This window comes from Sarcophilus harrisii, chromosome 2 (genome assembly GCF_902635505.1).
Source record: "Sarcophilus harrisii chromosome 2, mSarHar1.11, whole genome shotgun sequence".
Lineage (NCBI taxonomy): Eukaryota > Metazoa > Chordata > Mammalia > Dasyuromorphia > Dasyuridae > Sarcophilus > Sarcophilus harrisii.
In genome coordinates this window covers 614,051,437-614,069,176 of record NC_045427.1, presented here as the reverse complement: position 1 = coordinate 614,069,176, position 17,740 = coordinate 614,051,437, and the positions used below count along the sequence as shown (strand labels likewise).

Genomic DNA, 17,740 nt, shown 5'->3' with positions numbered 1-17,740 from the left:
AAAAAGAGATAAGGAAGGAAAGTACATCTTGCTAAAGAAGTAATAGCAATACTAAACCAAGTGGTAGAGCATTCAAATTCTTAGAGGAGAAGTTACGTGAACTGCAGGAAGAAACAGACAGCAAAAATATACTAGTGAGGGATCTTCAACTTCCCTCTCTCAAAACTAGACAAATCTAATCACAAGATAAACAAGAAAGATGTTAAGGCGGCAAATAGAATTTTTTAAAAGGTAGTTATGATAGACCTCTAGTGAAAATTAAATGGAGATAGAAAGGAATATACCTTTCTCTCAACGGCACCTGAATCATATATAGAATATTAAAACCTCGCAATCAAATGCAGAAAGGCAAAAGTGTTAAATGCATCCTTTTCAGGATATGATGCAATTAAAATTACATTTTAAAAAGGGGTCATGGAAAAATAGACAAAAATTAATTGGAAACTAAATAATCTAATCCTATTGGTGGGTCAAATTTGTCCTTTCCCCCATTTCACAGTTCATATGGTGCTCTTTATGTCCCTCTTATGTGCTTATCATCTATTATTTTGTATTTGATTCCTTTGTGTATTAATTATATCCCTCCTCTAGACTGCAAGTTACATTAAGAGCAGGGAACATGTTTTATTTAAACTACCTATAACTCCACTACCTAGCATTGTGCTATTTAGATAGTAGGCACTTCATAGCTGTTGAACTGATGTAGTGAAATACTACTATACACTGAACAAGAGGCACTTAACGCAGCCTCTGAAACTGAGATGCAACAAAGTATGGATCAATTCTCTGCTGCTTGTGCTAATTTTTGCCTAACAACACTAACAATTACCAACACAATTCCTCCCTCAGTCAGCATCACACCATTCATATGTGGAACCATCAGTTAAAGCAAATGGTGAAGTTTTGAATGCTGTGGTTAAGTTCTCTTATCTTAGCAGAATACTTTCCAGGGATGTCCACATTGATGAGATTAACACACACATTGCCAAAGGAAAATGTGAGAGAGGAGAGACTAACCAACCTGAAGGTCTACAGAGCCGTTGTGCTTATGAAACAAAGATAGTACACCAACGCCATGCCAGGAAACTGCTTTGCTTCAATTTAAAGTGATTACTTACGTATGATTTGGACATGTAGTATACTATATTTCTCCCCTCTTCTCTAATATCAGAATTCATTGATAGGGAATAATGCCCCAAAAGTTACAAAATTGGTCTATACCACACACAGAGATCAAAGAAAGAGGAAAAGGGCTCCTGTGTATATAAATATCTATAACATTTGTTTTTGTAATGGCAAAAAAAAATGGACATTAATGAGTATCCATAACTGGAGAATGAAATGAGTTAATGGGGGAATAACAAGAGATGAGAAAAGGGAGCCAAAACATTTTTAAATACACCAAAGAAAAAAAGTGTTCAAAAGTGAACACATACAGGTCAGCCATGTCAAATTCAGTATACATTTTTTTTAATTGCACAATTTTTTTTTAAAGCCATTAAAGGAAGGGACATTGAAATATTTGAATGGATTTGTGACTCCTTACTTTGGATGTTACACACAAAGGTATTAAGAGCTTTACATGCGAAACAGAAGGTTTATAACTGATCTTGGAGGTTTTAGGCAATCACAAGAGTTTCAACATCATTTTAAGAAAAGAGCTTTAGAAGAACACCTGAGGCAGAGAGACCAATTTGAAAGCTATTTTAGGATTTCCGGCCAAGATGGCAGCGAGGAGGCACACAGATGTATAATTTCCTTTCTCTCAGAATTCATTTCATGACAAGCTTCTGAATTAATGCTTGACTGAAAAAAAAACCCACAATCAGTTACCAAGAGAAGACATCCTTGAGATTCGCCAGGAAAGGTCTGTTTTTTCTCGAGGGTGGGACGGTTTTAGATTGGGCACAGTGAGAGCTCGGCAGGCAGCTCACAGCCAAGCAGACCGGAGGGGGGTGGGGTGTGATCTCAGCCTTCTCTGTGAGGAGAGCTTCAATACAGGATTGGATACTTTGCCCTGGCAGCAAGTCAGTAGCGCAGCAGAGAAGCTAAAAACAATGGGGGTGAAGAATACAACCCCAAACAGCTGGAGTTTCTCAGGACCTGGCCACCCCTCCCCCACAGCGGCTCAGCACGCTCTCAGAGTCTCGGAGCACAGGTGCAGCACAGTCCTGCTAATGCCTCGCTGCTGCCCCTGCAGTCTGTACAGGAAGCTCAGTAGCACCACCCAGCCCCTCCCCCCAAAAAAACAGATTCCATTTGGGGTTTTTTCTTTTTTTCTTTGCTAGTTTGTCTCTGATTCTTCTCTGACAAAATGAGCAAAAAAATGAAAAGGACCTTAACGATTGACAGCTTTTATAGGGATAGAAAGCAGATTCTAAACCCTGAGGAGACTAAAAAGACTGTCTACAGGTGAATCCCCACAGGAGGAGATCATCTGTTCCTCAGCACAGATGAATCTCATAGAAGAAATTAAAAAGGCTTTCACGGAGAGAGAGGCTTGGCATGAGTCTGAAGCAGTCATCACACTCATTTAAAGACAGAGTGGATAAAGAAATCAAATCCTTGAAAAATAGGATTAGTGAACTGGGAACAGAAAACAACTCTCTAAAACATAAAATTGGCGAAATGGAAAAAAATTCCATAGAACAAAACAACTCAATTAGACAATTAGAAAAAGATATTTAAAAAGTGAATGAAGAAAATACTTCATTGAAAATCAGAATTGAGCAAATGGAATTGCATGACGCAAGGAGACAACAAGAATCAGTCAAGCAAAACCAAAAAAATCAAACAATGGAGAAAAATGTGAAATACCTTCTGGGGAAAACAACAGACGTGGAAAATAGGTCTAGGCGAGACAATCTGAGAATTATTGGACTCCCAGAAAAATATGATTGAAAAAAAGAGCCTGGACACTATTTTCCAGGAAATTATCAAAGAGAATTGCCCAGAAGTCATAGAAACAGAGGGTAAAATAGACATTGAAAGAATTCATCGATCACCTACTGAAAGGGATCCTAAAATCAAAACACCAAGAAATATAGTGGCGAAATGCCAGAACCCTCAAACGAAGGAAAAAATACTCCAAGCGGCTAGAAAAACCCGATTCAAATATAGAGGAGCCACAATAAGGATCACCCAGGATCTAGCAGCATCCACATTAAAAGATCGAAGGGTCTGGAATATGATATTCTGAAAGGCTAAGGAACTTGGTATGCAACCAAAAATAACTTAACCAGCCAGAATGAGCATCTTTTTCCAGGGAAGAAGATGGTCATTCAACGAAATAAGTAAATTTTACCTATTTTTGATGAAAAAACCAGAACTTAACAAAAAGTTTGATCTACAAATAGAGAAGAAACCTAAGAGAAACCTAAAAAGGTAAAAAGAAATCTTGGGAACTATATTTCTGCTATAAAGATGTATAAAGAATACATGTATACCTTGTTCTAGAAACTAGAGGTGGAAAGGACATTGTACCAGAAAAAGGGTTAAGTGGGGGTACTACATCTCACGAAGAGGCAAAGGAAACCTATTATATCTGAGAGAAAGAATGAGGAGGGTGAATATAGTGGGTATCTTACTGCCATCAGAATTGGCTTTAAGAGAAAAATTTTAGACATATTCAATTTATGGTGAAACTTCTCCCACCTCATTGAAAAGTGAGAAGGGAAAAGTGAAAAGGGAAGGAATAAGCTAAGCTGAAGGGAATATGGAAATTGTGAGGGAAAAGAGTAAGACAGGGGGAGGAACTTTAAGGTAGGGGAGGTACTAAAAAGGGAGGGCTGTGAGAAGCAAGTGGTGCTCACAAGTTTAATACCGGGAAGGGGGGTAAAGGGGAAAGAAGGGAGAAAAGCATAAACAGGGGTTAACAAGATGGCAAGTAATACAGAATTGGTAATTTTAACCATAAATGTGAATGGGGTAAACTCCCCCATAAAGAGGAAGTGATTAGCAGAATGTATTAAAAGCCAGAATCCTAATGTGGTTTACAGGAAACACCCCTGAAGCAGGGAGATACATGCAGAGTAAAGGTAAAAGGTTGGAGCAAAATCTACTATGCTTCAGGTGAAGTCAAAAAAGCAGGGGTAGCCATCCTGATCTCAGATCAAGCAAAAACAAAAATTTATCTAATTAAAAAAGATAAGGAAGGGCACTATATCTTGCTAAAGGGTAGCATCGATAAAGAAGCATTATCAATATTAAACATATATGCACCAAGTGGTACAGCATCTAAATTCTTAAAAGAGAAATTAAGAGAGCTGCAAGAAGAAATAGATAGCAAAACTATAATAGTGGGAGATCTCAACCTTGCACTCTCAGAATTAGATAAGTCAAACCACAAAATAAATAAGTAAGAAGTCAAAAAGGTAAATAGAATACTAGAAAAGTTAGATGTGATAGATCTCTGGAGAAAACAAAACGGAGACAGAAAGGAATACACTTTCTTTTCATCAGTTCATGGAACCTATACAAAAATAGACCATATATTAGGACATAAAAACCTCAAACTCAAATGCAGTAAGGCAGAAATAGTAAATGCATCTTTTTCAGACCACAATGCAATAAAAAGCCAGGGGAAAGTAGATCAAAAAATAATTGGAAACTAAATAATCTCATACCAAAGAGTGATTGAGGGAACAGCAAATCATAGATATAATTAATAACTTCACCCAAGAAAACGACAATAATGAGACATCATACCAAAATGTGTGGGATGCAGCCAAAGTGGTAATAAGGGGAAATTTCATATCTCTAGAGGCCTACTTGCATAAAATAGGATAAGAGAAGATCAACGAATTGGGCTTGCAACTAAAAATGCTAGAAAAGGAACAAATTGAAAGCTATTTTACTAGTAGCAACAGGGGGTGATGAGACTCATGCTAGTGTGGTGGCTGTGTGAATTGAAAGAAGAGGATATATAGATATTGTCAAGGAAGAAATGACAGGATTTCACAGAGGACTAGATATGTAGAATGAGTGAGAGTTGAGAATGATTCAGATTGTTGGCTTGGGTAGCTGGAAGGTTGGTCAAACATTTGATAAAAAGATTTTATTCCCTAGTTGACTGTTTCCTATCTTATCCTAGGTGTATTAATTTAGTTCAAGAAAAACCTTCTAAATTTCACATAATAAAAATTAATCATTTTATTTTTTCTAATTGCCCCTATCCCTTGTTTATTATAAAAAGCAGTCACTCTTAGTCATAGATATGAAAGGAACCTGATCTGATTCTTTTTTGATTTTTATGCTATTATCTTTAACATCCAAGTCATGTAGCCATTTAAAACTTATTGTAGAACTGGGGCAAGATCTAAACCTAACTGGAAGTTCTTATTTAAGTTTGTGCCCAAGAATTTATTTAACAGTAAGCTATGTTCAATTATTGAAAAGGTTTGCTCATCTCATTTATTCCTTTTGTAAATGTTTCTTATTTGTGAAAAGTTTCAATGACTATTACTTTATAGTACAGTTTGAAATTGGTGGTTATAACTGATAATTTTAGTTTATTTCCCTTGAGATTTTCAATCTTTTGTTCTTGCAGGTGAATTTGGCACTTTTTTTAGTTTTACAAGTTCTAATTCTTTAAGTGTCTATTAAGTACCAGGCACTATGCAGAATATTCAGGATATAAAGGAAGACAATAAACAGTACTTGCTCTCTAGGCATCCATAGTTTAATGAGGCAGACAGTATACTATGTAAAGAAAATAAGACAGACATGGGAGAAACTGATGGGACTATCAGAGGAAAGGTACTAAGATAAAGGAGGACTAGGAAAGACTTCATGCAGAAGGCTGAAGATATGAGGGAAGCCAGAGGTCCTGAGAAGTGGAAATGAGGAATGAGAGTGGCCAACCAGAGACTGCAGTTGCTAAGTAGAAAATGGCATTTAATCTGTAATTTATTTTAGTACCATCATTATAATTGCAAAATCAACCACTACTATTGGCAAATTCTCATTTTGTATATTTCAGTAAAGAGTGTTTTGTAGTTATGTTCATATGAGTCTTAGGCTGAATTCCAGACAATTGTATATACTATATTTAATTTTGGACGGAATTATTTTTGTTTCCTCTTCCTGGCTTTTGTGAGCATTATACAGAAAGGCTGATATTTGTGTTTTTAATTTATACCCTGCTACTTTTCTGAAGTAAGTTATTGTTTTGATTATTTTTTCCACTGAATCACTGAATTATTTAAGTAAACTATCAAACTGTTTGCCTTTGTCTTACTCTCTGCCTATGCATATTACCTCAATTTTTTTCTGCTTATTTTCTGTAACCAACCTGTCTAAAGCTACATCAAATAATAATTGTGATGGTAAAAATCCTTGTTTTGTCCTGATCTTATTGGAAAGCCATCTAATATTTCCCCAATATAAATATTAACTCTTGGTTTTAGACAGACATAATATTTAAGATATGTCTTTTTATTTATATGATTTTTGAATTTTTAATAGAAGCATTACATATATTTTTAAAACATGATGTTTTAATTCTGTACTTCAACACCAAAAAAAGGAAATTTTCATATACACAGTAGAACATTAAAAAAAAAAAGTGTGTTTATGATACTGAGTCCCATTTCAACTACTAGCTTTAAAAAAAAAAAAGAAGGCACTTAAATTCAGTTGCTTTTAAATCCGTCTGTTTGCCTGTGCTTCTTTTTCTGAACTTACTTCTTTTCTGTGTATTAAAAAGTTTTAATGGTTGTGTTAACTTTCCCTCTTTATCAAAGCCTGCTCTCCCTTGAAAACATAAAGAAAAAGAAAAAAACTTGTAAAAAATTAAGCATAGTTAGGCAAAACAAATGCACAGAGAGGCTCTGTCTACTTTGAATCTATCACATCTCTGTCAGGAAATGAGTAACACACTTCATTCTAAGTCCTCTGGAAACATGATTAGTCATTGAATTTATGAAAGATCTTAAGAGTTTCAAAATTGTTTTTCTTTACAATGTTGTTGTCTTTGTACAAATTGTTCTCTGGTTCTCTTTTACTTATCCTCAATTTTCATGCTACCCAAGATTCTCTGATCATCTCTTTTGTAATTTCTTATGACACAATAGTATATTGTAACACATTCATATATCAACGAGTCAGCAAATACTTAGTAAGTGTCTATTATGTGCCAGGTACTGTGCTAAGTGCTAGGGATACAAAGAAAGGTAAAAGACTGTCCCTTCTCTTAAGGAACTCATCACCCAATGAAAGAGACAACACAACATGACAAGAGCTTTGTACAAACAAACTATTATCAGCAGAGAGAAGACACTAGAATTAAGATAGATTGGGAAAGGCTTCCTGTTGAAGGTGGGATTTTAGGAGAGAGTTGGAGGAATCCAGGAGGTGGAAAAGAGGCTAGAGAGAGAAAACCTATAATGAACAGTGTAATGCTAACATCTCAGCTGCTACTTACCATTGAGCACTTCTCTAAGACTTTCTCCTGGAACTTCAAGAACCCTTCCTGAACTTCAGGTTGGTTGAGGGAGAAAGAAATGAAGTGAGTGAAAGGCTGTTTTCTTCGGAAACTCTCCACGAGGACATCAATTCGTGTTTTTGCTGAGATGACACCACCTCGTTGCTGGCCTGTGATTACTATGAGCAAATAGAAAAACAAAAAAATTTGATGACGATGATGATTAGCTTTTATATAGCCCTTTACATATATTATCTCATTTGATCCTCAACAACAACCCAGGGAGGCAGGTGCTATTATCCCCATTTTACAGGTGAGGAACCAGAGGCTTAAAAGAGTAAGTGACTTGCCCAAGTTACAACATTATTAAGATTACAAGGCAGAATCTGAATTCAGGTCTTCTGACTAGGTCACAATGTTTACAATTGGATGCATTTTTAAGTGGACCACTCTGGAACATGTAAAATGCCTAATATCTGACTGTAGTGATACAGAGCTAAAATTAATTAACAGGCCATCCTCTTTTTAGTATTATTCACCTGTTAAGAGAATTAGAATAGCAACAATGTCATGTATTAGAAGACTTACCAAAATCAATCTAAGCAAAGTAAAACAACAAAGAAAATATCCTTGAGACAAGATAGAAAAAAAGGTAGAAAAGTGTCAAAAGTCACAAAATAAACTTTTTTTTTTTTTGATGAAGCAAAATGAATAGGATATAGATATTATTTAAACACATGGTACATGGAACCAAGATCCACAACTTGCACAGACTTATGTGGAAGAAAATCTAAAAGAAAAAAGATGAATTGAGAACACTTAAAACAATAACCTAGCAGACAGATCCCAGAGACCATTTTTAAAGACCTCACGATAGTGTCCTGAATAAAGGCTAAGTACAGAGATCAGGAGTGGGGCTAGAGTGGGGATTTCACTGGTGTCACTGTACTGTAAAAACTGATGAAAGGGACAATTTCAGAGAAGCCCAGAAAGCTCATATGAACTGAAAAAAGTGAAATAAGCAGAATCAGAAGAACAATTTTATTTATAATAACAACCACACTGAAAAGACAAAAACAACTATGAAAGCCTTAAGTACTCTGATCAACAAAATGACCAGCCAAGGAATCCAGATGATTCATGATGAAGCATGCTACTCACCTTCTGAAAGAGAAATAATAAACTAAGGATAAAGATTGAAACATACGTTTTCTGAACATGTCCACTTCAAATTTCAATAATCTTGTGTTGGAAAATGCCATTCAAATCCAGAGAGAGAACTATGGAGACTGAATGTGGATCAAAGCATAGTATTTACACTTTTGTTGTTGTTGTTCTTTATTTGCTTGTTATTTTTTTCGTTCACTTTTTGATATCAGTTTTCTTGTGCATCATGACAAATAAGGAAATAAGCTTAGAAGAACTGCACATATTTAAAATATACTGGATTTCTTGATATCTACGTAGGTGGGGGGAAGATGGGAAAAAAATTTGGATCACAAGGTTTTGCAAAGATGAATGTTAAAAACTATTTTTGCATATATTTGAAAAAATAAAAAGGTATTTTTAAAAATATCCAATGAAAGAATTATTTTTTGTTTGACTATATTTGTTACATATTTACTAATAATAATTCATAAGAGGGTTTGGTTTTTTTTCCTCTTATGAGGTTAAAGGAAAGAGAGAAAATAGATTTTTGTTAATTTTTGAAATCTTTTTTTGTTTTAAATTTTGTTTTTTATTGTTTTAAATCACTATTAATTAAAGATTAATTAGAGAAATGTAAATTACAACAACTTCAAGATACCTCTCAGATTGACTAAAATGACAGGAAAAGATAATGATAAAGGTTGAAGAAAGTGTGGGAAAACCAGGACACCGATACATTGTTGGTGGAGTTGTGAACTGATACAAACATTCTAGAGAGCAATTTGGAACTATGCCCAAAGGACTGTCAGCTGTGCATATCCTTTGATCTAGCAATGGCATTACTGGGCCTATATTCCAAAGCAATTATAAAAAAGGGAAAAGGCCCCACATGTACAAAAATGTTTGTAGTAGCCCTTTTTGCAGTAGCAAGGAACTAGAAACTAGTTGGGGAATGGCTGAATAAGTTATGATATATGAATGTCATGGAATATTATTGTTCTATAACAAACGATCAATAAGGTGATTTCAGAAAGACCTGGAGAGACTTACAGGAACTGATGCCAAATGAAGTAAGTAGAATCAAGAAAACATTGTATACAAGAAGATTATGTGATGATCAATTCTAATGGACTTGGCTCTTTCCAACAAGGAGGTGATTCAGGCCAATTCCACTAGACTTGTGATGGAGAGAGCCATCTGCATCCAGAGAGGCCTGTGGGAACTGAAAATACATCACAACATAGGATTTTCACCTTTGTTGTTGTTGTTTGCTTGCTTGTTTTTTCTTTCTTCCTCATTTTTTTCCCTTTTGATCTGATTTTTCTTGTGCAACATGATAATGCAAAAATAGGTTTAGAAAAATTGCACATATTTAACCTATAATGGATTTTTGCTGTCTAGGGGAAGAGAGAGAGAAGGAGAAAAATTTGGAACACAAGATTTTGCGAAGATAAATGTTGAAAACTATCTTTGCATGCTTTGTGAAAAAAAAAAAGCTATTATAAAAAATCTTTAATTTTTAAAGACAACAAAAAAGAATATATCTACATTCAGTTAAATGTACCTTATTTTCACATGTACACAAAAGTGAGGATGACTGTGACACATGTGTGCTAAATCTTACCAATTTCTCCTTCCATTCCAGGTTTAGGAATGTTAATAGAAGTTCGAGTTTCCATTTCTAGTTTCTTTCTGGTTTCACCTTTCTTCCCAATTATATATCTAATATAAAGAAAAATGTAATTGTAATTATAAACTAATTTAACTATTTGTAAAATAAGTAGCTAAAAAGAAAAAGTATCACCCAATCTTGTTTTCACTCAACATGCTAAACTCTGTACTAGTAAAGAAAATCAACAAGAGTCAAAAAGTCCATAATAGAGAGAAATACATAGATTTCAGATAAACTTTAAAGGCACAAGAAAGCAGGATTATTACCAACTATTGTCATTCCTGAAGGTCTATCCAATGGCTTACCATTTTCACAGGTCCTTCTGTACATTTACTAACTTATCTTCCTTCTCCATGTATGCTATAGAAAGCTGATGAAGGTAACAGTAGGATTTTCCTTTGTAATCCCTGGCTCCAACTTATTAAAAGTCAGTATAAGTACTGATATCAGAAATTGAAGAAATATCAAAAACAAAGTTGCATAACAGTAGAATAGAAATAAACTCAAAAGCATATAGAGGATTACAAAAAAAAAAAGTGTCATGAGAGAAGTGGTCTAATTTTTAACATGAGGAGGTAGCACAGCAAACAGAGAGCTAGACTTGGAATCAGAAAGGCTTTATTTCAAATCTGGCCTCCACCATTTACCAGCTACATGACCCTGGACAAGTCACTTAACCTCTATTTGCCTCAAGTTCCTTATCTGCAAATGAGGATAATAATTATATCTATCTCCCAGGGTCATTGGGAAGTTCAATGGCCATAATAATTGTCAAGTCCTTCATCCTTACATACTATTGTAAGCATTACATAAGCTGTTATTGTTATAAATACTCAATATGCAAAGTAAATATTTTAGTATGGCTCACTAGACTTATCAGTATGACTCTTATGCAAAGATTACAAGTTCCTACAAAGACAACTCTAGAAAAAGCATATTACCCAGTGCTCAGAAGAAATGTCTGTGTAACTATGAAGAAGTCTCTATCAGAAAGAATGGTGGTAATGTAATACTCACTTACAGAACAATGAATACAGGCAAATGAAAACATCACTAGCCATTAGGTATCTGAGTTGAAAAGAAAACAACAGAAGACTCACACTTCCCCCATGATTCTTATGAGCAGCACTGAGACAAAACTTACTTGAAGAGGGCACTAGGGACCGCCACTGCACACTGGAAGCCTCTCTCTGTCTGCTCCACCACACACGAATCACTGAGCTCTTCTGAATACTCCATGGGCTCTGCACAGAGACAATTACATCTTTTAAGAAATTTTATGGACTATAAACCTTTCCCCCATCATCTCAATTTTTTTTTTTTTTTAATAGCACAGCACAGCTTATTCTAAGTCACTTTGCTCAGGGCAAAAGTCAATAATATACAATCAGGTCCATAGAAAAATCCCTACCCAAAAACAATATTCTCTTTATGATCTACTAGAATTAATATTTCTACAAGTGCAGTACAAAAGGAAAAATGGGTAAGAAGGCAAGATCTATGAGATCTACATAGTTACTGTTCAGAAGAAGGAATCCAAAGTAGATACCTTAGAAGCTTTAATATTAAGAACACAGATACTAAAGAAGGACTAAAAAAGGACTAAAAAGTATATGGGCAATGAACCAAAAATAATAAAATTTTAGAATAGAAAGAGAAGATAAATAATGATGATGACTATGGTAAGGGAAAGCCTTCTATTTATTTATTTAAGAAAAAAGTGCAGAAGATGAATATTTTGAAACAAAAGTTGAAGGCGAAGAGAGAAAAAAAGGATATTATTTGACTATTTAACTGGGGAGGGAGACGAGGAAAAATTGAACAGATAAAAACAAAAAAGAAAAATGAATAAGCAAAACTGCAAAACTAGGGGAAAGGGCAACAAGAGTTAAGAGTAAACAGAAAACAGCCAATATGAAAAGAACTGCCTTAAAACAGATCAAGTTAAAATATGTAAAGAGATATAGCATTTTCTTTACAGGGGAAGGCGGAGACGATAGTCTTATTCAGCCCTGGGACCAAACCATGGATCCATTCGGTCTCAGTAAATCTCTCCCTTTTAAATAAATTATTAAAAACTCTCTAATCTCTATCTTGCCTCAGTTTCTCCAGCATTACAAGGACACAGAAATATTGCAAACAAATATAAAAAGGCAGAAATAGTACATGCATTCTTTTACAAACTATAGTACAATTTTTAAAATATTTTTTAAAACATTGTAAATCTTCTAGGGGACAGCTAAATGGCCTAATAGACAGAGCACTGCTCCTGGAATTAGGAAGACCTGCATTCAAATCTGATTTCAGGCACTCTCTGTATCCCTGGGCAAGTCCTGTAAGCCTCAGTTTCCTCAACTACAAAATGAGCTAAAGAAGAAAATGGTAAACCACTCCAGTATCTTTGCCAAGAAAACCCCAAATGGGGTCACAAAGAGTCACACAGTACAAAAATGACTGATTAACTACCAAAAACATCCCAAACTGAAGTATATTTACCTTAAATGCTAAAATCAAAAAACTCTCTTAAACAAAGTGAGAATGGGTTAAAGAAGGTGTTAAAAATCCTATTTCTAGAAAATTATTAAGATTCTTCTAAAAATGAATCACAAGTATTCATGGCATCAGCTTAGAAACTTCTCAATATAGAAATGTGAGATGAGTCAAGTAGTTTTAAGAGAATTTCTAACTCACTAATGGGAAACTTGGTCATTTTAGATTTTCTCACCAAATTCAGTAGCACAATAGGCAGCACATTCTTTTCATCACAAAAGATGGCTACATCTGTCCTTTACATCAGTGTTGAAAACAACACAGAATGTTCTAAAAGTTCCTCTCAAAAGTGTATTATTTTTATGGTTATGAACAATCCATACTGCACTAGGGAAGGAGGACATGATAATATATAAAAACAAATTATAACGAGGTATTATAATTCCCAAAATGAATGGTGAAAAGCATTTATTAAACTTTCATTTTGTGCCAAGCATTGTGATAAGCACAGGGCACACAAATAAAGATAGCCCTTGCTCTCAAGGTGGTCACTTTCTAAATGGGGCAATCAACATCTATTAAGTCAATGGACTGGTTTGTAGACTGTATTTATAGACTTCTCTCTACTAACTACAAAGAAAAAAAAAAATTACTAACCCAGGTGTCCTTTCAAAACAGTAATCAGATCATTAACTGGTTAGAGCAAAAACTACCAAATTAAAGGAAAGCTGAACTCAGTTGTGATAGCCTTATTTAAATAAGCTACTGAGACAGAAAAAAAGAAAATAAAAACAAGTAAACAAATTCACTCTAATTATCATGGTTTATTACATGATTATTATTATAAGAAAAAAAAAGCTATTACATGATTATTAACTGTAAGGAAAAAAGCTAATATGGCATAGTGAGTAAAGAATGCTGAGTCAAGAAGCACTGTGCTCAAGTCCTGCCTCTGACACACTGGCCTTGTGACCTTGGGCCAGTCCTTCAACTTACTCAATGCCCCAGAAAATCTCCTCACCATGAGTTTACACCAATGATTTTACAGTTCCAAACACACACTTTACAAACAACATTCTCAATATCAATGAAGTCCAGTTCTAAAACCACCTTAGGCAGTAAATTCAATTTCCTTGCCAAATAGAATGCAAGCTAGTTCAAAATATAATAAGCTTGTGTGCAAAACATTATGTAGATGAGGGTGATGGATGACAGACCCCAGAGCTCATGGGGTCACAGACTGAAGGTTATAGAATCTATTTGAATCCTAGTTCTACCACTGACCACCTGAAGCAAATCACTCTCTCTGAGTCGAAAATTTCATAAATTGTCAAATAAGGAAGCTGAATAAGAAAGCTGAATAGATAAACCCAAAGTGCCCTCCAGCTCTGAATCTATAATATTAACAGAATCATTTCACAAAGCAGTGGAAAAGCAGCAAAGTGGAAAACCAGCCAGCAGAAAGTGCAGCACTGAAATCCAATTAGGCAAAATTATCCTAAGAGCATCTACCAAGGAAAATGGAATAGGAGCATATAACCACAAAATGGAACACATTTGCCAGAAGTTCTATACTCCCATCAAGTCCACAGCATAAGGATTTTTAAGCACCTACTATGTGCCAGTCATTGTACTAAGCACAGAATATATTAAAGAACCCTAAAAAGGGGAAGGTGGAGGGAGAATCATTAAAAGTGGAATCACTGTATTCAGAGTCCCTGTGTAAAGGTTGAATGGGATAAACTGAGTGAAGACCTTTACAATAACAAGTTTGCTATAGCCAAAAGCCAGAAATGTTTGCTTATCTTAGATAAACATACATTTCCCCTTGTCCCTGCCTTTGCCACATAAGCATTAAGTTCCTAATAAGATAAAGAGTGTGTCATTGGCTAACATTCTTTGTCTCTAGGGTAGATTTTTCGCTTTTCGAATGAGAGTTTAGGCTCCCAGCCAATGGGAAAGGGGGGGGGGGGGGGGGTGCAACTTTGGCAGTAGGGTCTACATAAGCCTGTTTTACCACTTGTGCTTTGTACTCTTCTACGGACAACGCCTTGTCTGCTGGAAGTTGCCCTTTCTCACAAGATCAAAAGTTCTTTTTGTTTTTCTACCTTGAGAGTTTCTGACTTCAATATGGAAAAGGGTCCTCACCATCCCACATAGCTTTGGGGGCTCAACCAGGCTATTTCCTATTCATGAGTAGTCTTTCCTGTACTGAATCCTTGGGCAAGGCTTTGGACTTGGCTCCAGAACTCCCACTTCAATTGGATAAATTCCCAAAGAGACAATAGGAGAAAGCAAAAACAAAAGCAAGCTCCAGACTGGGCTAGGGAAGATAGAGAATTAATTCAGCTCAGGAGATAAGCCAGCATCAGTCCTATAAATTGTGGGCACCACCCAGGTAAGCAAGAACTGGTGAGCCAAGGAACTCTAAGCAGTTCGAGTCCATAAGAGCTATGCCTTTGGCAAGAACTGAAGAGCTGCCTGGTGCCTGGGGTTGGAAGACTTGAGCGTCCTCTTTTCCTTGTAAAATAGGGTGAGTCCTCCATCAAAGGGAACAAGATACTATGAACCATGGGAAAGGAACAATCTAAGATAGCTGGCTCTAAAAACCTATCTAGTGTTCTGGAAGAGAGCCCACTAGGAAACAGGCTTAAGAATTGGGATGAAGTACCAAAATATAAAGGGAAGGCCAAAAAGAAAACGATTAAACACTGTTGTTTTGTTTAGACAGACACCTCATTCATAGGAAATTTCTTCCGGCCAAAGTATCCACAGGGCTGGGGATGCCAACAATTGACTCTATATGCAAATTCAAAAGAGCTGTTTAAAACTAAGGAGAGTGAGTATACAGAGTATGCAGCCTGGTGGTTGCCGACTGCAGGAGGAAAAGGAGCCAGAGAAACCCCATGCTTGGGACTCCAGCTTGGCACTACCTCCTCCCTATGCCCCGCCCCTAACTCCTCCCATCCCCCTTCTGGCCACTACTCCTGTGACTCTATCTCTCTCTTCCTCCCTCCCAGGGAGGGGTCAAGGGACAGGCTGATAGAAGCAGAGGTCAGGGCACCAGCTATCCTGGAGTCTGTTCTGGGTAACAACAGAGAGAGGAGGACTCAGGGTGGACCCCACTGACCTGCTTTGAATACAAACTAGAAGGACGTATGAAGAGAGATTACCCAGAAGAAACAAGCACAAAAGATCTTCTCCCTTATGGTGTTGTGCCACAGTTCTTTTATTGTCTGACTCAGTTTCCCTAATTATCCTGTTTCCCTGAGCTGTTCTGCCTCAGTTCCTAATTGTTCTGGTCAATCCTGCAACACCACCCCTCCCTCCTAATCATAATGATCCAGATAAGGAGAAAGACCTTCTATCTTAGGCATCATCAGAATGTTGGGTGCCCTGTGCCTCCCCCCATCCCTCAGAACCAGATCAATAGTCCTGTTCCCACTCTGAGCGCTGACTCCGCCCCTGCCTCAGTCTACTCCTGTAGCTGTGCTATGTGTATATATGTCATTGAGAATTCACATTGTTGCAGAATTCTTGGAGACGACAGATTCATTCAGCCCTGGGACCAAACCATGGATCCATTTGGTCCCAGTAAATCTCTCCTTTTCAAATAAAATATTAAAAACTCTCTAATTTCTATCTTGCCTCAGTTTCTCCGGCATTACAATGGGATTGGAAGAAGTGTCAGAGGTTCATTGAAATGACCCCCATCCCTCCCTGAGCCCTTGATAAATAGATACCAGAGCCACTATTTATTTCCTCTGTAACTCAATTGCCCTGGGAGTCTTGATTGTCCAAAGAAATTCTCTCAATTTCAGATGTGAAAAAAGAAAATTTTATTGTACCTCTTACTAAGGTTTTGGAACTAAAATGTGCTGGGGTGCTGACCTTGAAGAAGTTTCTGCTTATCCCAGAGATGGGTGTAAATTTGTTAGGAAGAGATTTGATTACCAAATTCTCTATCCAATTGATACCACAGGGGACTCAAATTATAACAATCACAAGAATTTGTTATTGAAAGAGGAGGAAGAAAATAGAATTAATCCCAAGGTTTAGGCTCAGCCCCATAACAGAGGCCAAGTAAATATAATCCCCATGACAATCAGACTGAAGGACCCAAACATTGGAAGAAAACAGCAGTATATGTGGTGTGTTTTGCCCTAGTGATATACAGAATCGTCTGCAACTACTAGAAACTATTTTGGGAAAATTAGGGCTCCCCTGAGTACTCAGATCTTACAATATGTTGATGATTTATTGGTCACTGGAAAGAAAAGAAAGGTTAATGAAGTTTCTATCAAACTGTTAAACTATCTAGGGGAAAAAGGATTTAGGAAAGAAAAAGTTACAAAGGAAAGTTACAGTTTGTAGAGAGGTGAGGATCTTGGGACACTCAATTAGTGAAGGAAGTAAGAAGCTAGATCCCGAATGGGAATCCTCCAGACCCCATTGCCCAAAACAAAGAAAAAACTCTGAAAATTCCTGGGATTAATAGGGTATAGTAGAAACTGGATTGATTCATATGCCACTTTGACAAAACCCCCATAGCAGCATCTTTTGGAAGAGGAGACTGACAACATTAAATGAGGAATTTCAAACAACTAAAATATCACCCCCTGTGCTGGCCTTCCCCCCTCCTTAGAAAAACCCTTTTGGGCGCAAATAAGAGGTAGGCAAAGGAGACTTGTAGCTTTCCTCTCTAGAGTGGGTACAGGGATGGCCCACTTGTATCTCAGCTGTTGTAGCTACAGATATATTAGTGAAGGAAAGCAGACAATTCACTTCTAGTTAGGTCTGTACTCACTCATAGGGCCAGGAGATGGCTCACTCACTTCAGAATCCTGAAGTATGAGGCCATACTCCTAGAAAAAGATGATTTCATATTAGCCTAGGATCATCACTTGAATCCTGCCTCTTTTCTAATCGCCACTGCTGATCAGGAAGGGCCAGGACAAAAACATTATTGTTTAGAGATGACTGATTTTCAAACAAAGACAAGGGAA

General features: G+C 36.5%; 1 protein-coding gene across 5 annotated transcripts in view; it reads right to left on the bottom strand.

Moving 5' to 3' along the window:
- ASCC1 (activating signal cointegrator 1 complex subunit 1) overlaps nt 1–17,740 on the bottom strand; it is a 103,327-nt gene that overhangs the window by 71,765 nt on the left and 13,822 nt on the right. For 4 of the 5 annotated variants that reach the window (XM_031956535.1, XM_031956538.1, XM_012553462.3 and 1 more), the window contains exons 3-5: nt 11,389–11,488; nt 10,197–10,294; nt 7,424–7,602 (exon numbers count right to left, since the gene is read on the bottom strand). In XM_031956535.1, coding sequence (XP_031812395.1) covers nt 7,424–7,602; nt 10,197–10,294; nt 11,389–11,488 — 377 coding nt within the window. The remainder of the gene's footprint in view (nt 1–7,423; nt 7,603–10,196; nt 10,295–11,388; nt 11,489–17,740) is intronic. The other variant, XM_031956537.1, reaches the window with a different exon arrangement.